General features: G+C 43.4%; 1 protein-coding gene across 1 annotated transcript in view; it reads left to right on the forward strand.

The window, feature by feature from the left end:
* The first annotated feature begins 22,828 nt into the window (after nucleotides 1-22,828).
* Nucleotides 22,829-25,604, forward strand: part of TRIM2 (tripartite motif containing 2) — a 52,528-nt gene continuing 49,752 nt past the window's right edge. The window contains exons 1-2 of the mRNA XM_090288434.1: nucleotides 22,829-23,062; nucleotides 24,304-24,430. Coding sequence (XP_090144560.1) covers nucleotides 24,350-24,430 — 81 coding nt within the window. The 5' untranslated portion in view covers nucleotides 22,829-23,062; nucleotides 24,304-24,349. The remainder of the gene's footprint in view (nucleotides 23,063-24,303; nucleotides 24,431-25,604) is intronic.

Here is a 25,604-nt window from a genome sequence, read left to right on the forward strand (position 1 = left end):
GTTTGAATTTGCCTGTTCACTGGAGATATCCCAATTAGGTAATGCAACAATGTGCAAAGAACCTTTGAAAATGCCATCCGGAAATCCAGAAATCTGGGGAGCAAACATTTTCAGAACTTTCCTCCTCTCTCACCATTTCATTGCTTGGTTTACACCTAATCCATCTTGTATTACAGATCCCCAAAAGGTGGTTTGAGTTTGATATGTACAGGCTCTAAAAGTTTGTGTTGGCACGTTTTGGCAAGATGCTTTTGATGCCACTGCTAATGATGCAGATCAGAACAATAACGGTTTTCCTTTTGGGTTTCATGAGAAAATACATTCCAGGATGTCTCTTTGAGATTATTATCTTAAGTCTTGAGTCAAGGCTGAGTTACTATCATACTGTATTGCCAAAATTATTTCTTATACTCTATGTCTTACATCTTAAGTCTGACTTACTAGTTGGCAGGTCTGAAAGAGTCCCTGCAAGTCATTTGAGTTTAGTTTATTATTTTCTCTGCAAGAGAATGGTCTTTGATATGGATAATATTTGGCCTTAGAATCAGAAGAATTGTCGAGTGGAACCTTCGAGATAAGTAGGTAAAGGGAAAGTGTAGGGGAGTACCTCTAAGGGCACTGAGCCACTGTTTACTGGCCCCTCAGCTTTTACGTATATTGTTTTAGAGGTTAGTGGAAATTCAGCTTCAAAAACTGAGCTTCTGTTGGCAAATATTTTGTCCACTAATACTGGTTCCTTTCTATGTAAAACTGTTATTTTTGCACATCCTGCCTTTGACTCTCATCTTAATCCTTGAACAGAAATATCCTCACCCTAGAATTTTCAATACATTCTTCTTTTTCATAATATACTGGATGTCCAGATGAAATTTATTTAGGCACCAGGGCTGGTCAGGAAGATTAGGCTGTGTCCTTGAGTCAAACAAAAACAGTGTCTGTCAGCATCTTTATTAATTTATGACAGTTTAAAGGTGCTCAAATAGAAGCTGTGGGCACAGATTCACTTCTGCCTTAACTTTAGTGCAATGAATCAACCTAAGAAGAGCAGGCTTTTGGAAACAGCAATTTGTGGAAGTGTGCCGGAGGCGATTTTAGTTCTGGGAGGTGATTAGCCTTTTAAATCACCATCTCCTTATTGTAAATGTATTTCAGGTTTCAGAATGCCTGCCAGTGAAGGATGTCTTCTTTAGTTTAAATGTAGCCCTTGATTTCAACTCGAGGCCTCAAATCTTGCTGACCCACTTATCTGTAATTAGGATCAGGACTAGCAATTCGGGACTTCCATTGCTGATATTTAGAGATGATGGTTTTGAGGACCCGGAAGCAAAGAAAATGAAGTCTCTCAGTTTAAGACTCCTGAAAAGAGAGATTTGGCATAAGACCTAAAATGTGAAAGATTAGGTCGACTCAGTTGTGTTTAACTTGTTCTGTCCGATCAGGTAGAAGAAAGGAAAGATATCTATCAAGCTGAGCCTGTCAGCCAACAGGATTTATTGAACAAATATATGTCAAGGCCCCTGCTTTATGACCTGTAAAGTACAATAGCGTAAAAGGCAGAACATAAGCCTTGAAGGAATTTTCAAGACTAGGTGGTAACTTCAGATGTTAGTGAGCATCCTTCTTCCACCTGTTCACCGTTAAGGGCTATGGTAGGACCCTCTTCCCTAGTCCAGCTACACGCACCTCCCCAGGGAATCAAGATGGTCCCTTGATCTGAGCTTTGCTAGTGGAAGGTGTGTTCTTGGCTCTTTCAACATGACCTGGGCAAAGTGACACTTGCTACCTAAGACTCCTATTCAGTGATTGGCTTTACTCCTATAATGCCGCTCAACAGTAAGTGACCTAGCATCAAAATGACTGGAGGGTAATGATAGATATCCTTGAGCTTCGCCTTAATTGAGAAGATGAGATCAGGTCTCCCTTAATCAAGAAAATAGCCTCTTAGACTAAACAAAGAACTGTCTCTTTTGCTGACTACATGCAATGTATTTAAATTAGTGTTACACATTCAACAATGGTATCAAAGCTGTATCATAAAACCTCCAAAAAGGGCGCATTTTCTTGTCCTTTGCTCAGGGATAAAAAAGGCATTAGCCATATTGAATGGGATTTGCATCTTCTTAGCTTGCCTGTATCTCCTCAGCTCCTGGACACAATGGGAGGGGGCCCATCTATCTTATTTGCTGGGCAGTCTGCCTTAGTTATGATTCTGCTGGGAATTAAAATAGTGAACTGGAAGCAAAGGAGGGGGGAGGGAAAGGGCAGGAATTTGCAGGACACTCAAAAGAAAGGATGCTTGGGGTTAGTTCTGACAGCCCCCACTTTGTTTTTTGTAATTCAAGATTAACTGTACAGTTTGCCTTAGCAGCACACAGGCTATCTCAGTGGATAGTAATTTCCTTGGTATTGGTGAGTGAATTGTCTCCTTGCAGATTTGGGACAGCTGGCTCCTCTTTATTGTTCAGCATATGTCCAGGGCTTCTTCCGTTAACCCTGTGCATTGGATTCCACTAATGAAAGGCAAAAGAAGTTGCCGTATTAGTCAAAGAAGGAGATTATAGAAGTGAACCTCTCATGAAATGTAAGCGCGTATTGTGGATACGCTCCTATTTAGCATGGCCAGTCAGAAGTCACCCACGGAAAACGGATAGAAAGGTACTCAAAGGGGCTGAATGTTTGCTTCTTGACAACTGCAGAAAACAAATGGCCATGACTGGTATCTTTCTCCTCTAAATCTAAGCCAATAACAAGGCCACTGATCAAATCCAGATTTAACAACTAGTTATAGAATGTGGTCTCCAGATTCCGAGTACCAGTAAGAAGAGTTATTTTCTACAAAGCAATTTGCATTGTAGAGAAGCGATACTTCATCCCTCTGTTGTGCCACATACCGTACAACACGGGAGCCTTAAATGATAAATGCTCTCTTTTGCCCCAGGTCACATGGAAGTCATATAGTCATGTTGTACAAAGAAATGATGTGACAAGGTGCCATTTGCTTAAAGGAAGGATGAGCAGAGGTTGACTGCAATCTCTTTGCTCCTTTTCCCTATTTTCAGCCATTAAGTAGTAATTACCCTTCGAGGATCCTTCCTCCCCAAATGTCTCAGCTGAGAAACCTGAAGTACAAAGAAATTAATACCTGAAGGCTAAATCCCACTCAGAGCTGCCAAACTATCCCCCAAAACAACATGAAAAGATCTAGGAGCTTGAAAAGGGAGAGGGTAGGAGTGAAGTGTTTAGGGGGGTCCTTTGTCAAGTGCTCCTTTTTCTTGTTACATCTGCTCTAATAGCTCCACTTCAGCTCTCCACCCTACAGAAGAAGGTGCGTTTTATTCATTTTTAATGCAATTTCATTAAAAGAAAACAAATTGGATTTCTTAGGGATTGCCTCTATAAGGATTTTACTTGTAGTCCACGTACACTGTTATGCAAGTTTCTGAATCTTTCTTTTTTGTTTCTGACTATTTAATAAGGATCTATTACAGGTCAAATTCATACTACTTTCTAAAAAGCCTTTACAATATCAAGAATGGGAAATAATTAAGAATTTGCTTTGAATAGTTAAAAGTAGTTTCTGTAATGGGAGGAAGACAGAGACAGATTTGCTGGGTTATGAAATTCTGAATTCCATCTGCATGGGAGCTACATTTTATTTGTAATGTGGTACAAAACATTCTTGGCATGTTTGGGGCTTATTGCACACGGGATGCTCCATGCTAAAACTAAATCTAGATAGAACAAATAGATTTCTTTTCCTAGATGCTTTCCCCTAAACAATTGCCCCGTCATCAAGCCCCTTGGATAAATGCATTCACTGCAGTGCTGCCAGGTCTCTCTCTACGAGTAGTGTGGTCTTCAGTCATCATTATTCAGCCCTTCACTTCAGCTGTTATCTGTGGATGCTGGTCAAGGGAAAATGGAGTTCACCAGCAGACCAGAGAGAGCGAGTCATTCCAAGTGGAGAAGCCCAGAACTCTTGCCCGTGTCCTAGATCAGTTTTTCAGTTCCTATAAATCCAGGGTCCAGCTTTCTACATTTTACACCTATTGACTGCTACAATAATTACATGCTTAAAATGCATGCTTTGTTTGCTGTCTGCAACTTAAAAACGATCACTCAATTCACTCAAAATCATTGGCCAGGGTCTGAAGTTTGTGGAAGAAATACCAAAGGTGAAGTAAAAGAAAAAAGTTAATTTAACCTCTTTATTTTGTATTTTTTAAAAATATTTTATTCATTTATTTCTAGAGAGAGGGGAAGGGAGGGAGAAAGAGAGGGAGAGAAACATCAATCAGTTGCCTCTCATATGCCCCCAGTTGGGGACCTGGCCTGTAACCCAGGCATGTGCCCTGACCAGGAATCGAACCAGCAAGCTTTTGGTTCCTAGGCTAGCACTCAATCCACTGAGCCACACCAGCCAGGGGTAATTTAACCCCTTTAAAATAAAAGCACTTAAATTATATAGAAAAACAAGTCTAAATTCATATGTCTGGTTTTGTAGGGAAAATTTGATGGTTTGGGGATGTGAGTATTGACTCTGTGTACTACTAAAGCTCATCTTCATTGGAAATTGGAGTGAGGGTTTGGCTCTTTCTTAATTCAATATGCCCAAGTGATGAACCCTATTGAGATTCTAACTTGACAGAGGTTGACTTGACTTTTGTATTGCAGGCATATTTTATCAATTCTCGGTTAATTCTCAGTCTTAAAACCAGTAGAATTCAATTACAGAAAAAAAACAAACCCAAAATAAAACATTAAACTCTTGACTTAGGCAAAACCTCGTGGATTTATTGCACCAGAGCTGATTATGTCAGGGGCTGTCAATCATTTCTTCCGAGAGCCTGGGGTACTGCGTGCCGTACGACAGATTGAGGTGGCTATCTGCTTTCTATCTTTTATTTATGAAGAGAACCCTGCTGACCCACCAGGATGTGCTTTGCAGTTTTCTCCATTTCTCCTCTCACTCTTTATTACTCATGAAATTTATTGGCCCCTGTGGCGTGAATCTAGATGAACCAGCTCACTGGTTCAAGCCCATAATTTTATCAGCATAGCAGTTAACTTTGAGCTGAGCTAACTCAGCACCGAGATAATAACAATGATTCAATCTCACATTTGAGCAAATCTTTACCTTTAAAAAATCTTTCACATAAATTATTCCCTCTTATCTTTATAATGACTCTGAGAGGTAACATATTAGAGGTTAGAAAAATGAGGCTCAAAGAAGACTAGTGACTTCTCCAGTAAACAAAGAGTTTGAATTTATACGGAGGACGTCCTTCTTTCTGAACCAAAATACTCAATAGTACTCAGTTGTATGAGAAATGATGAAATCATGCGAGATTTGTAGGAAGCTCTAGATTTCATTTAGAGCTTCGTGTTTATTGAGAAAACAAATCTAAGAAGGTGTCTGGAAAAGTAGTTTGCAATAGAGCTTAATCATTAAAATTCAACTCTAGACCCAAGAATATCACATGAGAAACCATGAGGAAACTATGTGAATAAGACATAATCAAGAGTCAACTTACATGATTCAGATGATAAGTACAATGACGGTTCAGAGGAGAGGTAGGAAACCACAGGCCAAAAAGTCAGGGGCAGTGTAATTGAGGATGAGGGACTACAGTTAGTGCTTAAAGAATGTGCATGTTTAGCTGGGAGAGAGAAGTGGGTAGGACATCATAGGCTGCTGGGAACATCCCAGGAAAAGTTGGAGAGCCATCTTCCAGATGGGGATTAGCAGGGAGTCGCATCTGATTGGAGGAAGGCTGACCAGGAGGTCTAGGTAGGGAAGTTGTGGGAATTAAAGTTCGATAGGGAGGACTGGGCCAAATCACAGAGGACCTTTAGGGCGAGGCAGAGAAACACGGTCTGATGTTGAGGCGCCATAAGGTGCATGGGCAGGGGTGTTTCCTTCTGAGGCCATGAGGGGGGATCTGTGCCTCTCTCCTGCCTTCTGGTAGCTTCAGGCATTCCTTGGCTTGTCTATGGTGTTCTCCTTGTGTCTTCCTTCTAGGCCTGTCTCTGTGTCCAAATTTTCCCTTTCATTAAGGATCCCAGTCATAGTGTGTTAAGACCCACCCTAATGACCTCATTTTCACTTGATTACCTCCGTGAAGACCTATTCCAAATCAGATCATATTATGAGGTCCTGGCACCTCTCATAGAAGAGTGAATTCAGGAGGAGCAGCAAAAGGGTCTGTGCACGTGGTGACAGGACGTGGCAGTGGGAGGAGTGAGGACTGGAGAGAGAAGGTGGGGATGAGTTGAATTCATGCTGGGATATGTTGAGTTGAAGATGCTGTGGAACAAGCACGCGGAGATGTCAAGCAGGCTGTTGGTTTCACAGTTGAGCTCAGAAGAAAGGTCTGGGAAGGAAACAAAGATTTGGGCTATAGATCTAGAGAGAAACAGAAATTATAATAATAAGCATTGACTATTAATCAGACACAGTCCATAATGCTGTCCATGGATTTTCTCTGTAATCCTTTCAACAACCATATATAATAGATACTGGTATTTTTCCCCATTTTACAGCCTGTGGCTCAAACTAAGCCACAAGGACATTCAGCAGTAACTTATCCAGGGTCCCACTATTAGTAGAGAAGCCATACACTTCTACATCCAAATTACCCACACGTGACTGTGACCCACAGCAGAAACATATTTTATGTTGCAGTCCACTATAGACATATACAGTAGTCCCTCTCAATATCGTGGTTCACTTATCGCGGCCTAGCTATCATGGGATTTTTAAAAATACTATATTTAATTGTTTATCACAGATATTTCACTATATTGCGGGATTTTGTGGTACTGTGCTGTAAATACTAAAATAAATGTAAGGTTCCTACTTCGCGGATTTTCACCCATTGCGGGGGGCGGGCAGGTGTCTAGAACGTAATACCCGCGATAAGTGAGGGATCACTATATTTCAAGGAAACAGAAGTTGTAGGAGATCGCACTTGGCCCTCTGCTGTTTTCTATTCATTTCATTGTTTAAACAGGCTGGTTGCAACCCACAACTTGATACCCAACCCACTCTTGACAGTTTTAGAATTACGCTTTAACACCCTTCTGCCTCCCACACCTGAATTGGGCGACTGCTGTGGGACTGCAAAGGGGAGGAGAGATGGAAGCGACATCACAGGCATTAAAAAGGGACTTTACTTCAGGGCGGTTTTAAGCCAAAGTGTAACACAATGAGTAGCAAATCTCTTCTGCCAAATCATGCCCCGAGGACTTGTCTGTGGAAACCGTCTAGCTCTTCAGAGGTGAGTCATTTACGGCTGTCATGTGCATTTAGGGGGACCGAAGCCATTTTTGCTGCCAACTTTTTCCCCTGGATGGTACAGGAAAAGATGCAGATGCACTTAACTCTGGAGAATTCTGAAGTTGTTAGTTCTAAAATAGCTGCAGGATTGCAAGGCGGCAGAATTTGGGCACGCAGCCCAAAGAAGACCAGCCCTGGGCCTGCACTTCACTGTGATGTGTGACTCCTGCACACAGTCATTGCAATAGGAAGTCATACCTCCAAGGCGGAAGTCCTGGCATATGACATTTCGCATCATGCTGAGCAGGAAAGGCTTCTGCTGGTAAGACATTAGGAACCCACTCCCAAAATATATCATAGATCCTGAATGCATTCATCCTTCCTTCCACTCATAGGAAGAGGGAAAAGGTTCCTTTTCACTTGTATTAACCCCTTCTGAGTAGCCTTCTGCCTCCTGGCCACCTCCAGGGTCTCCCTCCCTCAGCTAACCCTTCCTTCCCTCTTTGGCGCCATCATTTTCTCCTTTACTGGGGCTTCCTCCTTCTGACTTCTAATACATCTTGGTTTCCTCCCCAGAAGCCCCTCAGTGGAAAGAATGTTGGGGTGAAGTAACTGTTCTCTCTCTTGATAGGGGTAGTGGTTACGAGACCGTATGCTTGTCCAAACTCATAGAATTGAACACTAGGAAGAGCGAATTTTACTATATGTGAACTATAGTTTTTTGAAAACATGAGTTTAAAACAAAAGCCTCCCCCCACCTTTTTCTTAATCGTACCTCCCTGTGTTCATCATCCTCTTTCCTTTCTCCCTTTCCCTGACACCTCTTCCCACTGTCTTCATATTAGCTAAAACCATGGCATGTACAGGTCAGGGGGCGGAAGGGGAGGCAGCTCTACCAAAACAAGCAAATATAGATGTCACTGCAGATTGTGACAACTGCAGCGGGTCCCACGGGAACAAAGAGCCATGTGAGGACCCAGTGATTTTGCCCTTTACTAGGGAGAGGCCACCTGTTTCTCTGGACTTAAGATCTCAGAATGCAGTAATGGGTGGAATGATTCTTGAACTATCCAGAACTGGCAGAGACAGAATGAATGAAGGAGGGAAGAACAGAAGCCGGAGGCCATAGGAAGGCTGCGTAAAGGTCCCCGAAGGCTGCTAGGAGAGCCCTGGCCGGTGGGATAAACAGAAAAATAGAAGTAAAATCTCTTCTTGTAATGAATATGCTTTATGGGCAAGTCTAAATGGAGACTGGGTTCTTGCACTGCTGGGGGCAAACAGACACGTGTTAATAGCTTTTGAAGCATAGAATGACGATTTCACCAAGGCCCAGTAGGGAGCATGAAAAGAAAAGGGCCCCAACATGCCAGCCATCCGTGTAACAACACAGGTCTTGAGTAAGTCAGTGTACCTTCATCATTTCAGCCTTCTGTCAAATGTGACTAGATTCAGAGGCTTCATACGCAGTCTGGCAACTGCTAATGATTTAATGCCCACTCTTCTGTGTTTGTTTTAGTGTCAGATTTTTATTGTCAAGGTCACCCTGAATTACACAGCTGCTTCACTATGCGAGGTTAGTACAGCCCTTAGCCTGCGTTTATTATGTCTTGTATCGGTTTTTTTCTTTCTGGTCCTAAGAGTCTGCCTTCGCTGTGAATGGCCCTCTAACAGGATGTCGTGGTTTATTTTTTCCCTGCCCTGGGCCAAGTGGATGGGCTGGGTTTTAACTTTTTACTGTCCTCATCCTTTGGGGCGGGTTCCTGTTTCTCAGCTATCTTGGGAAGTCCTGCTGTTTGACTGCTGACTGCGGATTTGCATGTTTATAAACTCTCAGCCATTAACTCTTCAAGCAGGCCAGCTGTGCTATGGGAGCTGTTTGTTATTCGCCAATATAGTATTTTTATTTTCACGTGCAAGACCTGTGCTTGTTGTATTTCCAGTTGTTTCTGTTGTGGAACAGTCACCACAGAACTTCTGTCCTCGCCATGTAACCGGGCAGCCTGCACAGACCTCCCGCTCTCGGGCTGTGTGCAAAGAGAGGGCAGTCAGGCAGACGAGAGACGCATGCACTCAGGCCTGAGCCCTGCCTTGGCCTTTGCCACTTGCTAGTTATGTGGTGTCGGGTGTGGGGGATGTCACGTCACTTCCCCAGACCTGCTTCTTTGTCTGATGATGGTGATCAGACTGGATATGGCCACGGAGCTTCAGGTATTCTGAAGACCCCCTGCGAAAGTGACTGTGTTGACAGGGCCCCAGGACTTGGACCAGTTCTTTAGAGAGAGTATTTTGTGGCTTTAAATCATGGGACTGTATCATCTCTACAGTTCTTTCCAACTTTAAATGCCTCTGATTCTGTGAAAAAATGATTCCAGTGACTGGTGGAGAGGCCCTGCCAGGGCAAAGAGCGGGGTGCGTTAGGAGCCAGACCTGGGGCTGGGGAGAGAATTGAGCCCCACTGTGGTATTGGAAAGGGATGGAGTTTATGGCCCTGACCAAGGTCATTTGGACTGGAGATCCGCTTGACAGGGAGGGTGGCTCTTATCCTGTTAGGGGTACCAATGCCACAGCATGTGGTGGGGTAAAGATGAGAGAAAATGCCAGGTTCTTTAACCTTGGCCTTGTGCTTCTTGATAGGTAGGGAAGGAGCTTTGGGTACAGTTGGAGACATCCTGGCCAGGGTTCCTTGACAAATCCCAGTTCCTCACTTTTTTCTTTCTGAAGAGGTCTTGCTTGCTTTCTTCATCAGATAGGAGTAAAAACAAAGAAGTAATTCTGAAGGGCGCTGGAAGGTTCTCTATGACTCAAACTATGTGTACACATCGGTACCTGGACCACTTTTTTCCCAGAGGAGAGTCCCCACCGAGTTAGAGGGCATTACTATGACACCTGACCTTGAGGATGCTCAGCACTTCAGTTGGGCCGGATGAGCAGCTTCTTTATCTAGTCATGATAGCAGCACATGGATAACACACAGTTTTTTTTAAAGATGTAGAAGAGCAGATTTGATTCTTGGAATGGCTTTATATGAAAGCCTTTGCATTTCCTTTGAGTCAAGGGAAACTAGTTTAATTATTCATTGTTATGTGTCTGGAATCTGGCCTTTTTAATAGCATTAGGGGAAGAATTTCTGGCCTGTGAGGAATTTGATATGAACTAGACAGTGACACTCTTCATAGATAGCAGTGGAAAGGAAAGCACAGTGTCCTGGCTTCATTCACATAGGCTTAAGAAGGTCGGGGTGAAGGCAAGGAAGGAGGGAGTTAGGGAACCCATGGCATTTCCTGGGGGATCTGACTGTTTTATAACAAAGTCACTTGCAATCTGATTTCTATGGCGGTGAGACTTGGCCTATTTTCTGGCAGGTTTCTCCTCCTGCCTGCTCTCATTTTCTTCTTCTTCACCCACCACACATCCTGTCTCCTCTCAGCTTGTGTGTGTAATTTCAGGGTGTTATGGCCCTCTGTGGCATAGCTTACAGCTGGATTTCTCTGCACGGCACTGAGAAGTGACGTCCACACAGCTAATCCTTGTACCTGTGGGGGACAGACAGCTTGCTTTTGTTGATGAAACACAGGCGATGGTGCATCTAAGGAATGGATTGTTGTTTCCATTTCTTAACTTGTGCACAAGTAAATTGTAGGCATTGTTTACTTGCTTTTGCTTGTGCAAAAACATATTGTAGGTATTGTTTTTCCTGTAGGAGACTTTTGCCGTCCTTGGATTGGTGTATAACCTTGTTAAAGTTAGTGGGGCTTGTGTCTTAATATTCAGACACCGAATTAGGGTATTGTGGACCCCACACGTAGATTTTCCTTTGACACAAAATCCGTGAAAGGAAGTGCCAGGCATTTCGTTAGGCTTGATCAGGGGTGGGCAGACTATAGCCTGCAGGCCAGATCCGGCCCACAGATTGTTTTTGTACAAACCATGAGTTAAGAATGGTTTCACATTTTTTACTTTTATTCTTACCTGAGGACATTTTTTTTGTTGTTGTTGCTTTTAGAGAGAGAGACAGAGAGATAGGGAGAGAGAGAAACATTGATGTGAGAAAGATACATCGATCAGTCGCCTCCTGTATGTGCCCTGACTAGGAATCAAACCCACGACCTTCGGTTTACAGGACGATGCTCCAACCAACTGAGCCACACCAGCCAGGGCAGCTTTACATTTTTTAATGCTTGAGGAAAAGTTATAATATTCTGTGACATGTGACATTTACATAAAATTTCACATTGTAATGTTTATGAACGCAGTTCTTTGGAGTACAGCTAAACTCCTTCACTTATATATTACCTGGGGCATTTCACATGACACTGAAAGAGGTAAGAAGTTGACACAGGTACTGTGTGGCCACAAACTGCTATTGGGCCCTTCACAGAGAAAGCAGCTGATCCCTTGTTAACAACCGCAGTTGACATCTTCTGAGTTTTACTCTGCGCCAAGCACTGTGCTAAGCATCTTTGAGGCATTATCTTATTTCCTCTCCATAGCAACCCTATGAAGTGTAACTTTTATTGCCATTGCACAGATGAGGAAGAGGAGGGTCAGAGAGGTTGTGTAATTTCCCCCAATTCACACCGCTGGTCAGTGTCAAAGCGGGGATTTTCATACACATTGTCTGATTCCAGGGTCCGGATTATCATCAACCTCTGGACGCCATCCCAGTTGGCTGGAGCAATGCCCATGAGCACCCTTGGTGGGGCTGAGGGGGATGCCACAGAGAGAGATTGTTTATCTGAGATTGAATTTATTTTTGTTTTTGTTAACTTAATTTGTTGTTTGAGAGTTTATGTTTGTCCCTCTCATGAGAGTGCGCAAGTTCCTTAAGGAGAGTGAGCAGATGTGGACCCCAGCACAGTCCCCAGCACATAGTAGGAGCTTGCTGACTGAAGGAACTAGCTGGGACGTAGGGACAAGCAGGAGAAAAGGGGAAGGAGACAGAAAGGACAATGAGCTGGGGACCCTCGGCATTGTCCCCCACACCACGGATGGCTCCGCTGGCACCAAGGCGGCTTACCCCATACCAGGACACGCCGGTGTGGGCAGGACACCCTGGGCATGGCAGGCCTGGCCTGACTGGTGTGCACAGCCCTTCTGCTGCAGCCTCGCTGCTCCTGTTTGCTTGTCCTGCCCTTTTAACTTCTGGTGGCATTGTGACTTCCCTGGCACCCAGCCTGGACATTGCCAGCCCTTGACAGGGAGAACTAGCAAGTCAGCATTTACTTTGGAGCATGTCCATTCTGAGGAGGATGTAAAAGCGAGGCCTCCCATTCTCATGTCCAAAGACTATGACTTTTGTCAAAGGGGAAAATCTTTGACTCTGGGAAGGTGCCGAAAAAAATTGCTTCTCTTCTTACCTTTCCAAGAAGGCTGCTGATTCTCAAGGCGAGACACCGGCTAATGAGAACTCATTTCCACTGACCAGCATGGAGCACAAGGCCTCTTACGTCAATGCAAAAAATGTCCAGACATGTAGAGAATTTTTATAAGAGTTTATTTGAGCCAAACTGCCAGTATATGCCAGGGAGCAAGGTCTCAAATGCCCCCAAGGATAAGTTTTGCAGCTCTCTTTGTGCATTTAAAGTTAAATAGGGGACAGCAGGAAGATTGGACAAAGCAAAGTGGGAATGGGTTACAGGATAGTTAACAACATTATGTAAAATACTCTCTTGAGGGTTAATATCCCCTTCAAGGATATTACTCTGGCATTTCAAAGGTTTGTTAACCTAGATGCACAAGAACAATGGCCAGGGCTGACTTAAAACTTTTCACTAAAGAATTTATAGGCTTGGGGCGTGACTACCCACCATAACCTACCCAATTAAAAATTTATGATCAGATCACCCTGGGAGGTTACTTTTTGATCCATACTCACAAGAACAAGGGGCAGATGGGCTTGGACAGTGACCCTCTTCCTTCCGGGAGCTGCCCTGGGATTGGCAGTTGCTGTGAGGACTCACCAAGAGCAACAAAGTAATGCTGCAGCCTCTTACTCAACTGTGTCAAAGCCACTAAGAGACACCAGCGCTAAGTGGGTGACAAGGCCAAAGGGGGCTGTGTCCAGGCGAGAATGATAAAAGTGTATATAGATACATCTCTCCTGATTTCGCATGATTCTGCCCACTCTCATTTATTGATTTATTTTATTTGGCATAAGAAAAGAATTAACGGGGAATAATGTTTTATTAATCCATTCATCCAAAAAAATGTTTATTGAACCTCTACATGAGCCAGGCTCTAGGAATACAGAAGTGAATCATTCGTTATCCCTAAAGGAACTCATAAATCTTGTGTTGGCAATACTACCAGAAAAACCACTGTACTAATACCTGTAGTGACTGTGTACTCAATGGCAGTCACTGAGGTAGGTTCTCTTCACTGACTAAGTCGTTTCCTTCTCTCACCATTATCCTATGAAGTAGGTTATCACCCCCATTATCCGAGTGAGGGAGCTGAGGGACAGAGAGGTTACATTACTTACTCAAAGCCATCAGTGGCTGCGCCAGGATTCAAATCCGCCCTGGTGCCAGAGCGCACACTCCACCGCTGCACCGCACAGCTTCGGGTTATGGTAACTTGAGATTTGCTATGCATTCGCATGTTGCTAAGGCACTCACACGTGTACCATTTAGTCATCATCACAGCTTTATGAGGAACTATAAATATTTTACAAATGCCCTTACAGAGGCAATGAACAACCCAAATGTAGAGCAAATGTAGACGTGTCTCCAGAGCCTGTGCCTGAATTCCAGCTTCATGCTGACATTCATAGTAGGATTGTAATACTGGGGTATGAGTGACCAATGTGGCATGGTGCCAGTTACGCTGCTTAGGAAAATACTCTCTCCTGATTATATGCGGGCGGGTTGGGGTGGGGGGAGCCTCCTGCAGGTGATGTCGAGTTCTACTGTCCTCAGATACCATGGATATTGTGGGGGAGGAAAAAATTTTCTTCTACCCTTCTAAGGTCTTCTAGATGGTGTAACAATCAAATTGACATGAGACAGATTAAGAGGAGAAAATAACCAAATTCATGATGTATGTACCTATGAGTATTCAGTAAGATTTTGGGAGGGCCCATCAGGCACTTACAGCCTTTATATGCCTGGGGAGCTAAGGAGAAAGGGGTGGGGGCTGTTTCACTGAGGAAGTCAGTTCACGTGGAGATGAAAGAGCAAATGTTTGGTAAATAAATGTTTGCTGGGTCATCTTTAACAATGGGACCCAGAAAGGACTTTGAACAAAAGGGTGTTTGCTGAGTTCCTCCCTGTCTGTCACACACTAAAGATTAAACTCTAGTTATCTCTGATGTTCGCTCCTTTCCTGGAGCAGGTCTTCTATCCAAATCCTTTAGGCAGGTAGGGGGAAGGTCAAAGGTTTTTCCTGAGTCTTTTGTTTCTTAAAAATGACCAGGTTAAAATAATCAATAGCCCAACAAGGCATATTTTGGGGGTGGCAAACTCCAACTTTAGTATCACTCTGCAGGTTAAAGCACTGAGTTCAAGTTCACAGTAAACTCGGGCATGAGTGTGAGAGAAAGTCCCACCTTAGCTCCTGAGCGCCGAGCACCGTGGTCAGGGAAGCTCGTGTGCCTTTGGCAGGAGAGCTGCAGTCCCAGGAGATGGGAAGGGGCCACAGCGGGAGCACCTGCACTGATGGCCAGCCAGGCCAGGGCGATTCCCAAGGTTCAGTTCTTATAGCTGTCACCGCAGGTCTCTCTTCCCGCCCTTGGCACTCCCATGGCCACCATCTGAATGAGATGTTTTACCGAGTGGCCGTGTTTCCTGTTGAGAAACCAGGTTAGAAAAGGAAACATAGAGGGGGTAAGGGTTTCAAAATACTGTATAAACCGAGCCTTGAACATTTCTGTCCAGGAGGCGCCTGTTTTTCTTTAGCTAGAGACCTCGGCTCCCTGGGGGAGGAGCCTGTTGCCATAGAAACCACAGCCCCGGGTGAGGAGCAGGGGAGCGCTCTACGCCTGACCTGGGAAGCAGTGGCTGAGATTGGCCCATATCTGTGATGTCTGGGTCAAGTCCTAGAAGTGGGATTACTTGGTGAACAGATATACACGTTTATAAGGTTCTCCCCAAACTGCATGTTGGTTTAAAACTAATCCATTTTACCGGAACAGAGAGGAAGGAATGTGAGGGAGAGGAAGTCAGCTTCTAGCAAGGCATTTACCAGCCTCTCACCCAAATCAGCCAACTCCTGGCTCCTAGCCGCTGTCAGTCAGGGCTCGGCCCCACCCATCTCAGACCTGGTCTCTGCATCCACCAGGTCAGACACAAAGGGAAATTTGCTTATAGCATCCCTAACTAACTCCCAACCTTGTAGTCAGAGCCGCCACACTGATTAATTAAGGTAAACCGCTGAAGCAAGCAGTAACTTGGCACTGCCGTGAATTTAATTGCCAAAACGAGAAGTGTGATCATGAAACTGCAAAGAGAAAAACTCGATGCTGGGCCCTGGCTGGTGTGGCTCAGTGGACTGAGTGCCGACCTGGGAACCAAAAGGCTGCTGGTTTGATGCCCAGCCAGGGCACATGCCTGGGTTGCTGGCCAGGTCCCCAGTTGGGAGTGTGAGAGGCAACCTATCAATGTATCTCTCACACATTGATGCCCCCCCTTCCCCTCTCTCTAAAAGTAAATAAATAAAATCTTAAAAAGAAAAACCTCTGCTCTTATTTTAAAAAAGAAACAACTCAATGCTGGGGTGTTCCTTAGTGTGGATGTCAATGTAATGAGTCCAGAGGCAGGGCTGGGAGGTTATCTTCCAAGCAGCCTCAGGACAAACAGAGTCAGCTTTGAATTAGGCCAAACCATGGCACAACAAAAGAGCATTTTGTTGACTTGCTTTTGCTTTTTATTTTTTGCCAGAGCAAGACAAAGAATAGCAAAGGGGTGGCATGCTGTATCAGCAGATGGCAGAGCCTTGTATTTTGCTTCAGTCTTCTCTGTAAAGGACATCTTCCAACTGAGAAAGGGCTTCTGAAGGCTGATGAGAAGGAAGTCACACCAGGGTTGGCCAGCAGCACAGGGTTTGAGCTGCCAATCAGACACAAGCGGGCTTCAATCTAATCATATGCTTAGTAAGTACTGGCAAAGGAGACAAAGCAGGAGATACAGTACCTTCATCACATCAGGGAGCCCAGAAGCTTCCTTTGCCCCTCCCCTGCTTAGGGCGTAGACCAGGGATGAGAGCCAAGGAGTGTGGGAGTCATCTTGACACACAGAACTCGTAGCCCCTCTTTTCTGCCAGTCATCTCTCGGCTCCACTAACGCACACCGTAAGTGAAGCAGACATAACATTCCCCGTTTATCTTAACTACTGCTTTCAAGGGAACAGTGCTGTGGGAAGACCAGGTCATTCTCACGTGGGCCTACATCAGCCGAGGCCTCCTGTTGATCTTTTACCCACAGTAGGTGTTATGGGTTGAATAGTGTTTCTGAAAATGATATGTCGAAGTCCCAAATCTCAGTACCTATGAATGTGACCTTATACGGACCTAGGGTCTTTGTAGGTGTAATCAAGTGAAGGTGAGGTCATACTCCATGAGGGTGGGCCCTAATCCAATATGGCAGGTTTCCTTACAAGAAGTAAAAACAGAGACACAGGGAGGGGAGTGCCATGTGGACACGCGCAGAGAGCCATGTAACCATGGAGGTAGGTGCTCCTACAAGTCAAGTAATGCCTGGGCGACCAGAAACTAGAACAGACAAGGAAGGATCTTCCCTTGGACTCTTTAGAGGGAGCTTGACACCTTGATTTTTGTGTTGCTAGCCTCCAGAAGTATAAGAAAATAAAGTTCTGTAATCATAAGCCACCCCACTCTGTGGCGCTCTGTTACAGCAGCCCCGGGAAACAAACACGGTAGGTCAAAATAGAAAAAGCATTTGCTCCAAATAAATTTTAAGCTTCCTGGCTTCAACAAGTGACGTTCCAGGTTTTTAAAAGAGCATATGCTTGCCAAATCACAGACCCTGATTTTTATGAGATCTTAGGGAAAATTTAAGTTTTTTAAATACTGGAGAGAGGGAAATACACTTTTCATTTACAAAGATCAAGCCCAGGAATTGTAGGCTAAGGAATGCTATCAAGCATAATTTTATAGAGGAGTATTCATGGGATGGTTTGGAAGCACCTAGGGAAGAAAACATTCTGGGTTTCATAAGAATAAATTAGACTAGACCTGTAGTGAATTCCCTTGTTGATAGAGTTAATAGACACGAGTTTTTTTACCTGTTCAGTATGATTCAACATGACAAAAGTGCCAAGAAAGGTAAAGTGAACTCAGAAATCATTAGTGAAAGCATAGGGCCTAGGTCAAGGAAAGTGATCATCTTGCCCTGTTCTGCTCTGAGTTTTGGGCAGCACCTGTAGGAAATACACAGACAACCTAGAGGGGGTGCTAAGACACTGAGCAAGGAGTCAAGGGTGCTTGACCTGAGTCACTTACTGCAAACACTCTGCCTGTCTGGGAAGGGCTATCCTGACACCTGAGACCCATCAACATGACTATGACTTGTAGGCAGGTAACTGTCCCCGTGAATAATTTTGAGAAGTTCTGTTTGTTTCTTATTTTAGTATCATCAGTGTCTAGTACATCACCTGGCACATAATTATTTGTGTAATGTAGAACATTAAATGGTAATCCCAGGCACAGGCCAGTGCTGGTATGAGTTCTTAGGTTGCAACTGAGTCAGCTGGTTTCCTCATTAATCCATGTCTATCTACATAACCACACTAGGTTAAGGCCAGCTTGGACCTTCTCTTCTTTTAAGGACACTTACAGGGAAGATTCTTTCCACGTTATCACCATTATTTTCAAATAGTCCTGTTTGGTCTAGGACCTCCCCATAGTCATCAAAGAATGGCCACTAAACCCCCAATATGAGGGATGTCCAAGAGCCACTGACAATAGACAGGAAGGAGCCTCTAAGGGTCCAAGCCAAGCTACTCACCCAAACTGACTATAAAGAGTCTGGAGTGGCTGGAAGGAGCCTGTTTTTGAGGGGCCACACCTGGAGTGAAAATCCATCATAATAATATCTCTTCTTCAGTTACTCATGCCCGAACTGAAGGCTGGAATAATTGTTCCTTTACACATCCTCTTTCAGAAGACCATCTGGCAATAATTTTCATGAAGGTTTCTGAAAACAAAGATAAGAAAAACTCAATAATGATTGCATTAAGCAGAGTTTCTAGGCTCCTGATTTCAGGTTGCCTCCTTCTAGTTGATTGTATTTGTCTCTCACTGAAACACACCACCTCTCTAATCAGCTGGCTTTGTTCCACTGCAGAATTGCCTGATAACTGTACCTGCGTTAGTCCATCCTCGCAGGGCATTATGGCCCTGAAGGAGGAATTGTGCCAGCCAGACCTGAACTCTATTTCACCTCTGCTCTATAACGGCTACTCCTCTGTGGGCTGGTCCTGTAGCCTTTCTGAACCCCAGTTTCCGCTAAAAATAGTAATCGTGCTTGCTCTGTTTCTGGATTTGCTTTGCTTTGCTTTGTATTATGAAAGTGCTTTCTAAATTTTAAACCGCCAACTTGATATGAGGAATTGTATCTCTCTAGTGGTCTCTGATCTGACACTTTTCCAATTCTAAAGTGAACATGTACGTTTACATCATGTTACGTCACTCATTCATTTGTAGAAGGAGTTTGGTCACTCTACCTGTGTGACAGGTACTGCGCTAGGGCCTGGGGCTGTCAATAATTTTCAGCAAAGAATGTTATGGAGTACACAAGAGTGGCACGCAATCCAGACTGGGGTGGGAAGGTCTGGAATTGGAGCAATTATCAAAGAATCTTCCCTAAAGTGGGTAATGTCTTTGCTGAGTTCTGAAGGATTGGAAGGAGTTAACCAGGGGAAAGAGTCAGTCAAGAATGAGAGCATTCCAGCAGAACAAGTGGCACATGAGCCTAGAGATTGTTTGAGAGGACAAATGTCCTTGTATGTGACTTTCCCATGCACTGGAGGGTGTTTGGCATCCCTGCCCCTGGGCACTAAATATCAGCAGTACTTCCCCACCCCAAATATACAATCAACATGACCCCCCAAATGCCCCTTCACATTTTCAGATTTATGCCCCACCATTCCATCGGGGGTTTGAAGGCATTTCTGGCCTGTCCTAGGAACTGGAGTATGACTGGGGAGGACAGAAAGTGGGAAAAAATGAAGGAGGCACAGATCAGATGATGGTCTTAAGTGCCATCTTAAGAAGTTTACTTTCTTGGAACAATTTATTTGATTAGGGAGAGATAGGCTGTATATAACGGGCTTTGGCACATGACAGATGGCTGATAAATTTAAGATCTCTCTTTCCCAGGATCCTGCCAAACCCAGTTTAGTCAGCACATGTCCTGTTCTCAGGCATGTGCACTGTCTGTATATCTCCTGATGCCTGTGTACCTTACAGTCAAACTGCCCAAAGACAGCTAACTCTTTAATGTCTATTCAACTGGAGAGAAACAGTGGGGAGGGCAAGACAGCCCCAAGACGTCAGTAAGATGTGGAGCAGACTCAATCCCAAGGATCTTGGGCTCTTCTCTGCTCTGTGGCCCCACTGTCTGGCTGCTTGAGGTTTCAAAACAAGCAAAGAAACAAACTCAGAAAGAAATTGCGCTGTTACATACCAACAGCCATTACCAGCATCACCACCTGTTGCCAGGGAGTGTCAAGGGGAAGATGCTGTGGCCTGTAACACACCCTGTGGTAACTCAGGCCCAACGTATAAACAGTTGGTTCATTTGCCGTGACATGCTAAACATAAGGCTGCACTTGCCTGTAATAAACAGTGTCATGTGTGTTAGGTTCCTGGCTGAGCCCTCCAAACCCACTCCCCTAGACAGTAAGTAGTTAAGCTGTCATGGTGAGGGTATTTGGGACCCAAGTATCCTGTGTAATGCTGTTTCCAAGGAGGAGCTAGTCTAATTCCAGGAAAAGATCAGAAACACATATGACCCCCATTAGTTCTACCACACTCCAGGCTGTAGCACACTGAAATTACCACTCTCAGTTCCTGGGAGCCATCACTTGCCTCCCAGCCTTTGCCTGTCTTGTCTCTATGCCTGAAATGCACCCCACTCCTCCCCGCCCCAGTATGTCCCTCTGGTGGGCTCCAGAGCATCCACTTCCTCTTGCAAGCAAAGCACTTACCACGCCGAGTTGCAATTGCTCGCTTACTCATCCATCTCTCATACTAGATTGTGACCTTCCTGAGGGCTTAGAAGCTGTTATGTTTCTCTTTGTATCCTCAGTGCCTACTCAGTGCCTGGCACACACTAGACATTCAATAAGTATTCATTGGAATGAGTGATTGAATCAGTAGGTGAACCTTCCCTGGCTACAAACCCAGCAACAAGACCAAGGATCTCTCCCACTTCTCCACCGTCTTCTGAGAAGAGACTCACTGCAGTTGTATGTCCCAGAGTTTGGGTTGAGTGGAGAAGGGAAAGAGAGAGGTGGGGAGAGAGGATGTGCCTTCGATGAGTTTGGCTACCGGATGCGCTCAGCAGCACAAATGAGAAGAAGAGGGGACTCCCATCACCAAGTCAGGCACCTTGGGATGGTCTGTCTTAGGAAGAAGACATTGTAACATCAAGTGGGGGTAGCCTGCATATAGCTTCAGGTATTGGTTGTAAACTGAACAATTCAAATTATAAACTGTAACAAACATGTGTCCACACAAATGCCTGTGTAGGAATTTTACAGCAGTGTTATTCATAATAGTCAAAAGAAGTGGGAACAACTCAAATGTCCACCAACTGACAGATGGAGAAACAAAACGTGCTATATCCACATAATGGGATATTTTTTTAACTGATACATGGATGAACCCTGAAAACATCATGCTAAGTGAAAAAAGCCAGACACCCAAGACCCCATATTGTATGACTCCATTCATGTGACCAGCCAGAATAGAGAGAGAACGTATGTTAGTGGTTGCTGAGGACTGAGGGATGGCAAGGTAGGGGGTGATAACTAATGGGTACAGGATTTCTTTTTGAGGTGATGAAAATGTTTTAATATTGATTGTGGTAATGGTTGCCTACATCTGTGACTATACTAGAAGTCACTGAATTATATAGTTTCAATGGGGGAAGTGTATAATATGAGAATGATATCTCAATAAAGCTGTTGGAAGAAACAAAACTTCTAAAATAGGGTGTTAACCTTGGCTTAAAATTTTATTTTTTTATTTATTGGTTTGAGAGGGGGAGAAAGAGAGAGAGAGAGACAGAGACATCAATTTGTTATTCCACTCATCTTATTTATGCATTCATTGGTTGCTTCTTGTATGTCCCCTGACCGGGGATTGAACCCACAACCTTGGTATATTGGGATAATGCTCTAACCAACTGAACTATTGACCAGGGCAGCCTTGGCTTTTGAGAACTGTGTACCACCTGGAAAAGCATGCTAAAATTGGCATGTCTGTGCGTTTTCCTGGGTCTGTTGGTTTCACTGGATTCTCTATGACCCTTCTCCCCCTCCCATTAACAAAAGTAATCACTGCTCTGCTGCCCTCCCAGGGCTCAGTGCAATGCCTGACTGCAAGAAAAGAATATGATGAATATTGATATAATCAAATATGCAAATTCATGGTTTTATTTAAATAAAAATTATTATTGTCCACTCTTAAACTAGGAACTAACCAAGGAACAGATGCAATATGATTCTGGAACTGCCTTCATTGCTGTAGAAAATGGAATGATTGTGAGTTCCATCCTGACATGTATGATTTTTTAACTCTAAAGTATTATTTGTAATGTGAGGATCTAATTAATAGTTTTTATATGGCTACATGCTGATCACTTTTTAAGCTAGCAAACCCTTTAAAAATAAGTTTAATGACTTGGTAGGAAATCAACTTATGTGTACATGTAAACTTTGCTAAGCTTCTGAACCTTAACAAAAGCAGTGAGTTCAGTTCATCCCCTGAAACAAGTAAATACTATGTGATTTTTTTCTCTCAATGATTGGAACCACAAAAGTAGAGAAATATCATTTGCACTATTTGACTTTGAGGAACTGCATTTTATTTCCTGGGCAAATACGAAGAGGGGAAAAGGTAGTAGAGGCTTGTTGAACTGAGCTGTTTTGCATTTTTAAACTTTGCATTTGTGTTTCAAGTTATTTGAAAAGTCTAAGGAAAGCGGTCCTCTTTTTTTTTTTTTCCTCCCCGTAAAGAAAGTGTATGCTCTCACGCCCTCTAAATTTGAACTTGTCATATTGAGTTATTGTATGTCCAATTTTCTTTGAAAAGCCCGTTCTCCCCGCGTCCCCCCTTTCGCTCATCAGCAAGCCCTCTTTCCGTTTTGGAGCGCTCCTGGTGCCTGTCCAGGCTGCGCCGCGCGCACTGGTTGCCTCTCCCCGGGTGGATCGTACGGTCACATCGTGGGGATGGACCTCAGCGGCCCAGCTGAGAGCAGGGAAACAGCTGACTGCTGACTCAGAGGGGCGAGCGAGCCACCCACGAATCTCATTGCAGCTCGCTGCTGCATCCCTATCCCATAATCCCTTGCTTGGTTTGCTGCAGTCTTTTCAACAGACCCTGAGTGAGAGAAAGATGTTCTGTAAGATAAAGATTGATTGATTTGAATGACGAGAGGGGTCTCCCACTTGTTAAGGACCCAGAAACATTCCTGCGGACTTGGCTGAGCTTCCTCTCCGCTCATTTCCTCCATTTTTCTCTTCCTCTGTTCTGTTCATGATCTGGCACATCCCTCCAGAGCAGAAGATATGCTGGGCTTCTGATGATGGCTGCACCACATGGTAGGGAATTTTAACCAGTCTCTTTGCATGGTGCTTCCAAACTTGAGATGTTAGCAGAAATATGCATTGTTCTTTTGGATTCCCGCGGAGCTGCAGCTTGGGAGGGTTTAACGCTTTGCCTCGTTGATTAGTTTGTCTGCAGAAATGACTAGGTCCTAAACGTTCGGATGGCTTAGTATTATGCCAGGTGGATAACTGCTCTCTCTGTTCTGCCCCCCTCTCCCCACCTTTTCTCTCTGGGTAATGCTGCACGCTCTGTCTAACTATAGGATGGAGGGAGACCCGCTCTTTGCTTAAACAAAGGCACTGAATTCACAAGAATAGGGAGAAAGTCATGCAAGATTTTCTTCAAGTTCCTAATGTGATCTGACTAGCTTTTTTGGTTTTTACTAGTCTTTATTTTAACGTGTATCTTGGCTTATTTTAAAGAGAAAAAAAATTTTCTCCTGCATATATTGGGTATGAAGACGGGGATGAAATATTTAATTTGCAGGATTCCTTCTGGAAAACCCAGGGTGGAGGAGAATGCGATTCGACCCTTCCCCCACCCTGTCCTCTATTAGAGAACCCTGGGGTGAGTGCCACGGTTCCTAGTTACCATTGGAAACCCATTCATTCATAATGCATGACTGGACCTTCTGATTTCCAAATCCCATTGATGACCAGCAAATATGCAGGAGAAGACTTGGTTTATTTTTCTGACATTTTTTTCCCCCTGCCTTTGCAGTAGACTCAAATCTGGGTGGAGTTCAGTGGTAGCATTACAGGGAAGAAAAAAAAATCTTTGGGTTGGACCTTAGGTTTGCTTTCTGAAACAGTGGACATTATCTTTATATGCGAGAAATTTTTCTACAAGTATGCCCCACCCTGTCCTTATTCCTTATATTGGGGGAATAGGACAGCAAGTAAGGAAGCTATTAATTTTACACTGAAAATCAGGTGGATTTCTGAACCAGGAGATAAGATGATATTTCTGTCTTAGGAAAAGATGGGTTTTAAGCTTTAAGGAAAAGATCTAGATTTAGAATGAGGCATTTTAAAAATTATTGGTTCTTCTTTGGCTTAGCTCCTATTGTGGCAGTTTTATTGTTTAGAGGTTCTTTTAAAATTTTATTTATTTAAAAAGATGAGAATATGTAAGGAGAGCCATTTGTTTGCCCAGATTCTTAAATTAATTTCTCAAGTATGAAGATTCCATTCTGCCTAGTGTGAACCTGTTTCCTGGTGCCTTTATTTTCCAGCAGATGCCTTAGCAGCACCAGCCCTAACCCACTGTGATGTTAAATAATGCACGCCCTCCCGAGCAGGCACACAATGCAAGTTTCGTGTGTGCTGTGGTATGAGAAAGCAGCTTTCTGTTGCAGAGATGTAAGTTGTGGCCTTTCCTAAGTCTCTAAATAGCCCTTTCCAATTTTCTCCCGGAAAGACATGAGTGATTTTTGTTGGAAAGGTTGAAACATGGCCTAATGTAAAAAGGGTCTCTGATAGATTGTCCTGCTTCCAGACATATAAATGCAGCATATATAACCCACACATTTTAAAAACAGAGAATAAAATCTATACACATTTTTTCACCATAGTCATCCTTAGAATCCTGAGATGACTTTTCTTATATGATAACAAAAGCTTAAGTGGGTTTTGTTGCATGTGAAATAAAGTAAAAATACTTACTCTTTGTCTTTAAAAAGAAATGAAAGTGTCCTTGATTTGGATATCTTTAGACATTAATTTTTCTGAACTTTACAACTTTCTACCTTTATTAAGTAGGAAAAAAACCTAAGTATGTAGCAATTTTCAAAAATTTAACTCATCTTGACTTTAAGACTCCCTTGTGCCTGATTTCATTATCTCTGATAAAACTAAGACTTTAACCAAACATTGGTATATATTATTGAAATGTATAGAAGAAAAATACTTTCAGGCTTTAAAAAATTTGTGGCTAAATTATTTACTATTATAGTTTTTTCTTTAAAAAATGTGACTGAATTACTTCTCATTGTGGCACAATTATAATTTGCACACACCTGTAATTGCTTTAAGAAAAGGCCATCTGTGCTTCTTTATTACTTACATTAGGGTTTTAGTATCAGAGTAGAATTTGTTCTGTAATGGGGATGGCTGTTAGGGCTCTCTGAATATTATTGTGTAGGTTGTCTGAATTTAACAAACCCTGCTAACATTTGGAGATTCGGATTAGACCAGATACTGAGGAATAAATGAGCCCAGTATAATTATTCAAATAGTATTATTGAAGGAAATATTCATTACTGCTTTTTGCATACCAGTCTTTCTACCCACTTCTACTTTACCTTCTCTGCCTTTATAGTCTCAATAGCTTTCGTTATGTGCTTTTTATTCTTCTTCTTGAAAATGTATTAATTTAAATGAACCTTTATTCTAATCAATATGAGAATTAAATAATACGCTTCCTGTTAACCAAGGGCAAAAGAGGTTTGCTGTGAGTAGACCTGTCTTTTGAAGTTCTGATGTAGAGTAATTTTCTCTTCCTCCTACTTCCTAACCTCGCCCAACCCACAGAGCT

Source organism: Furipterus horrens, unplaced genomic scaffold, assembly GCF_987537825.1.
Source record: "Furipterus horrens unplaced genomic scaffold, mFurHor1.1.pri manual_scaffold_10, whole genome shotgun sequence".
Classification (NCBI taxonomy): domain Eukaryota; kingdom Metazoa; phylum Chordata; class Mammalia; order Chiroptera; family Furipteridae; genus Furipterus; species Furipterus horrens.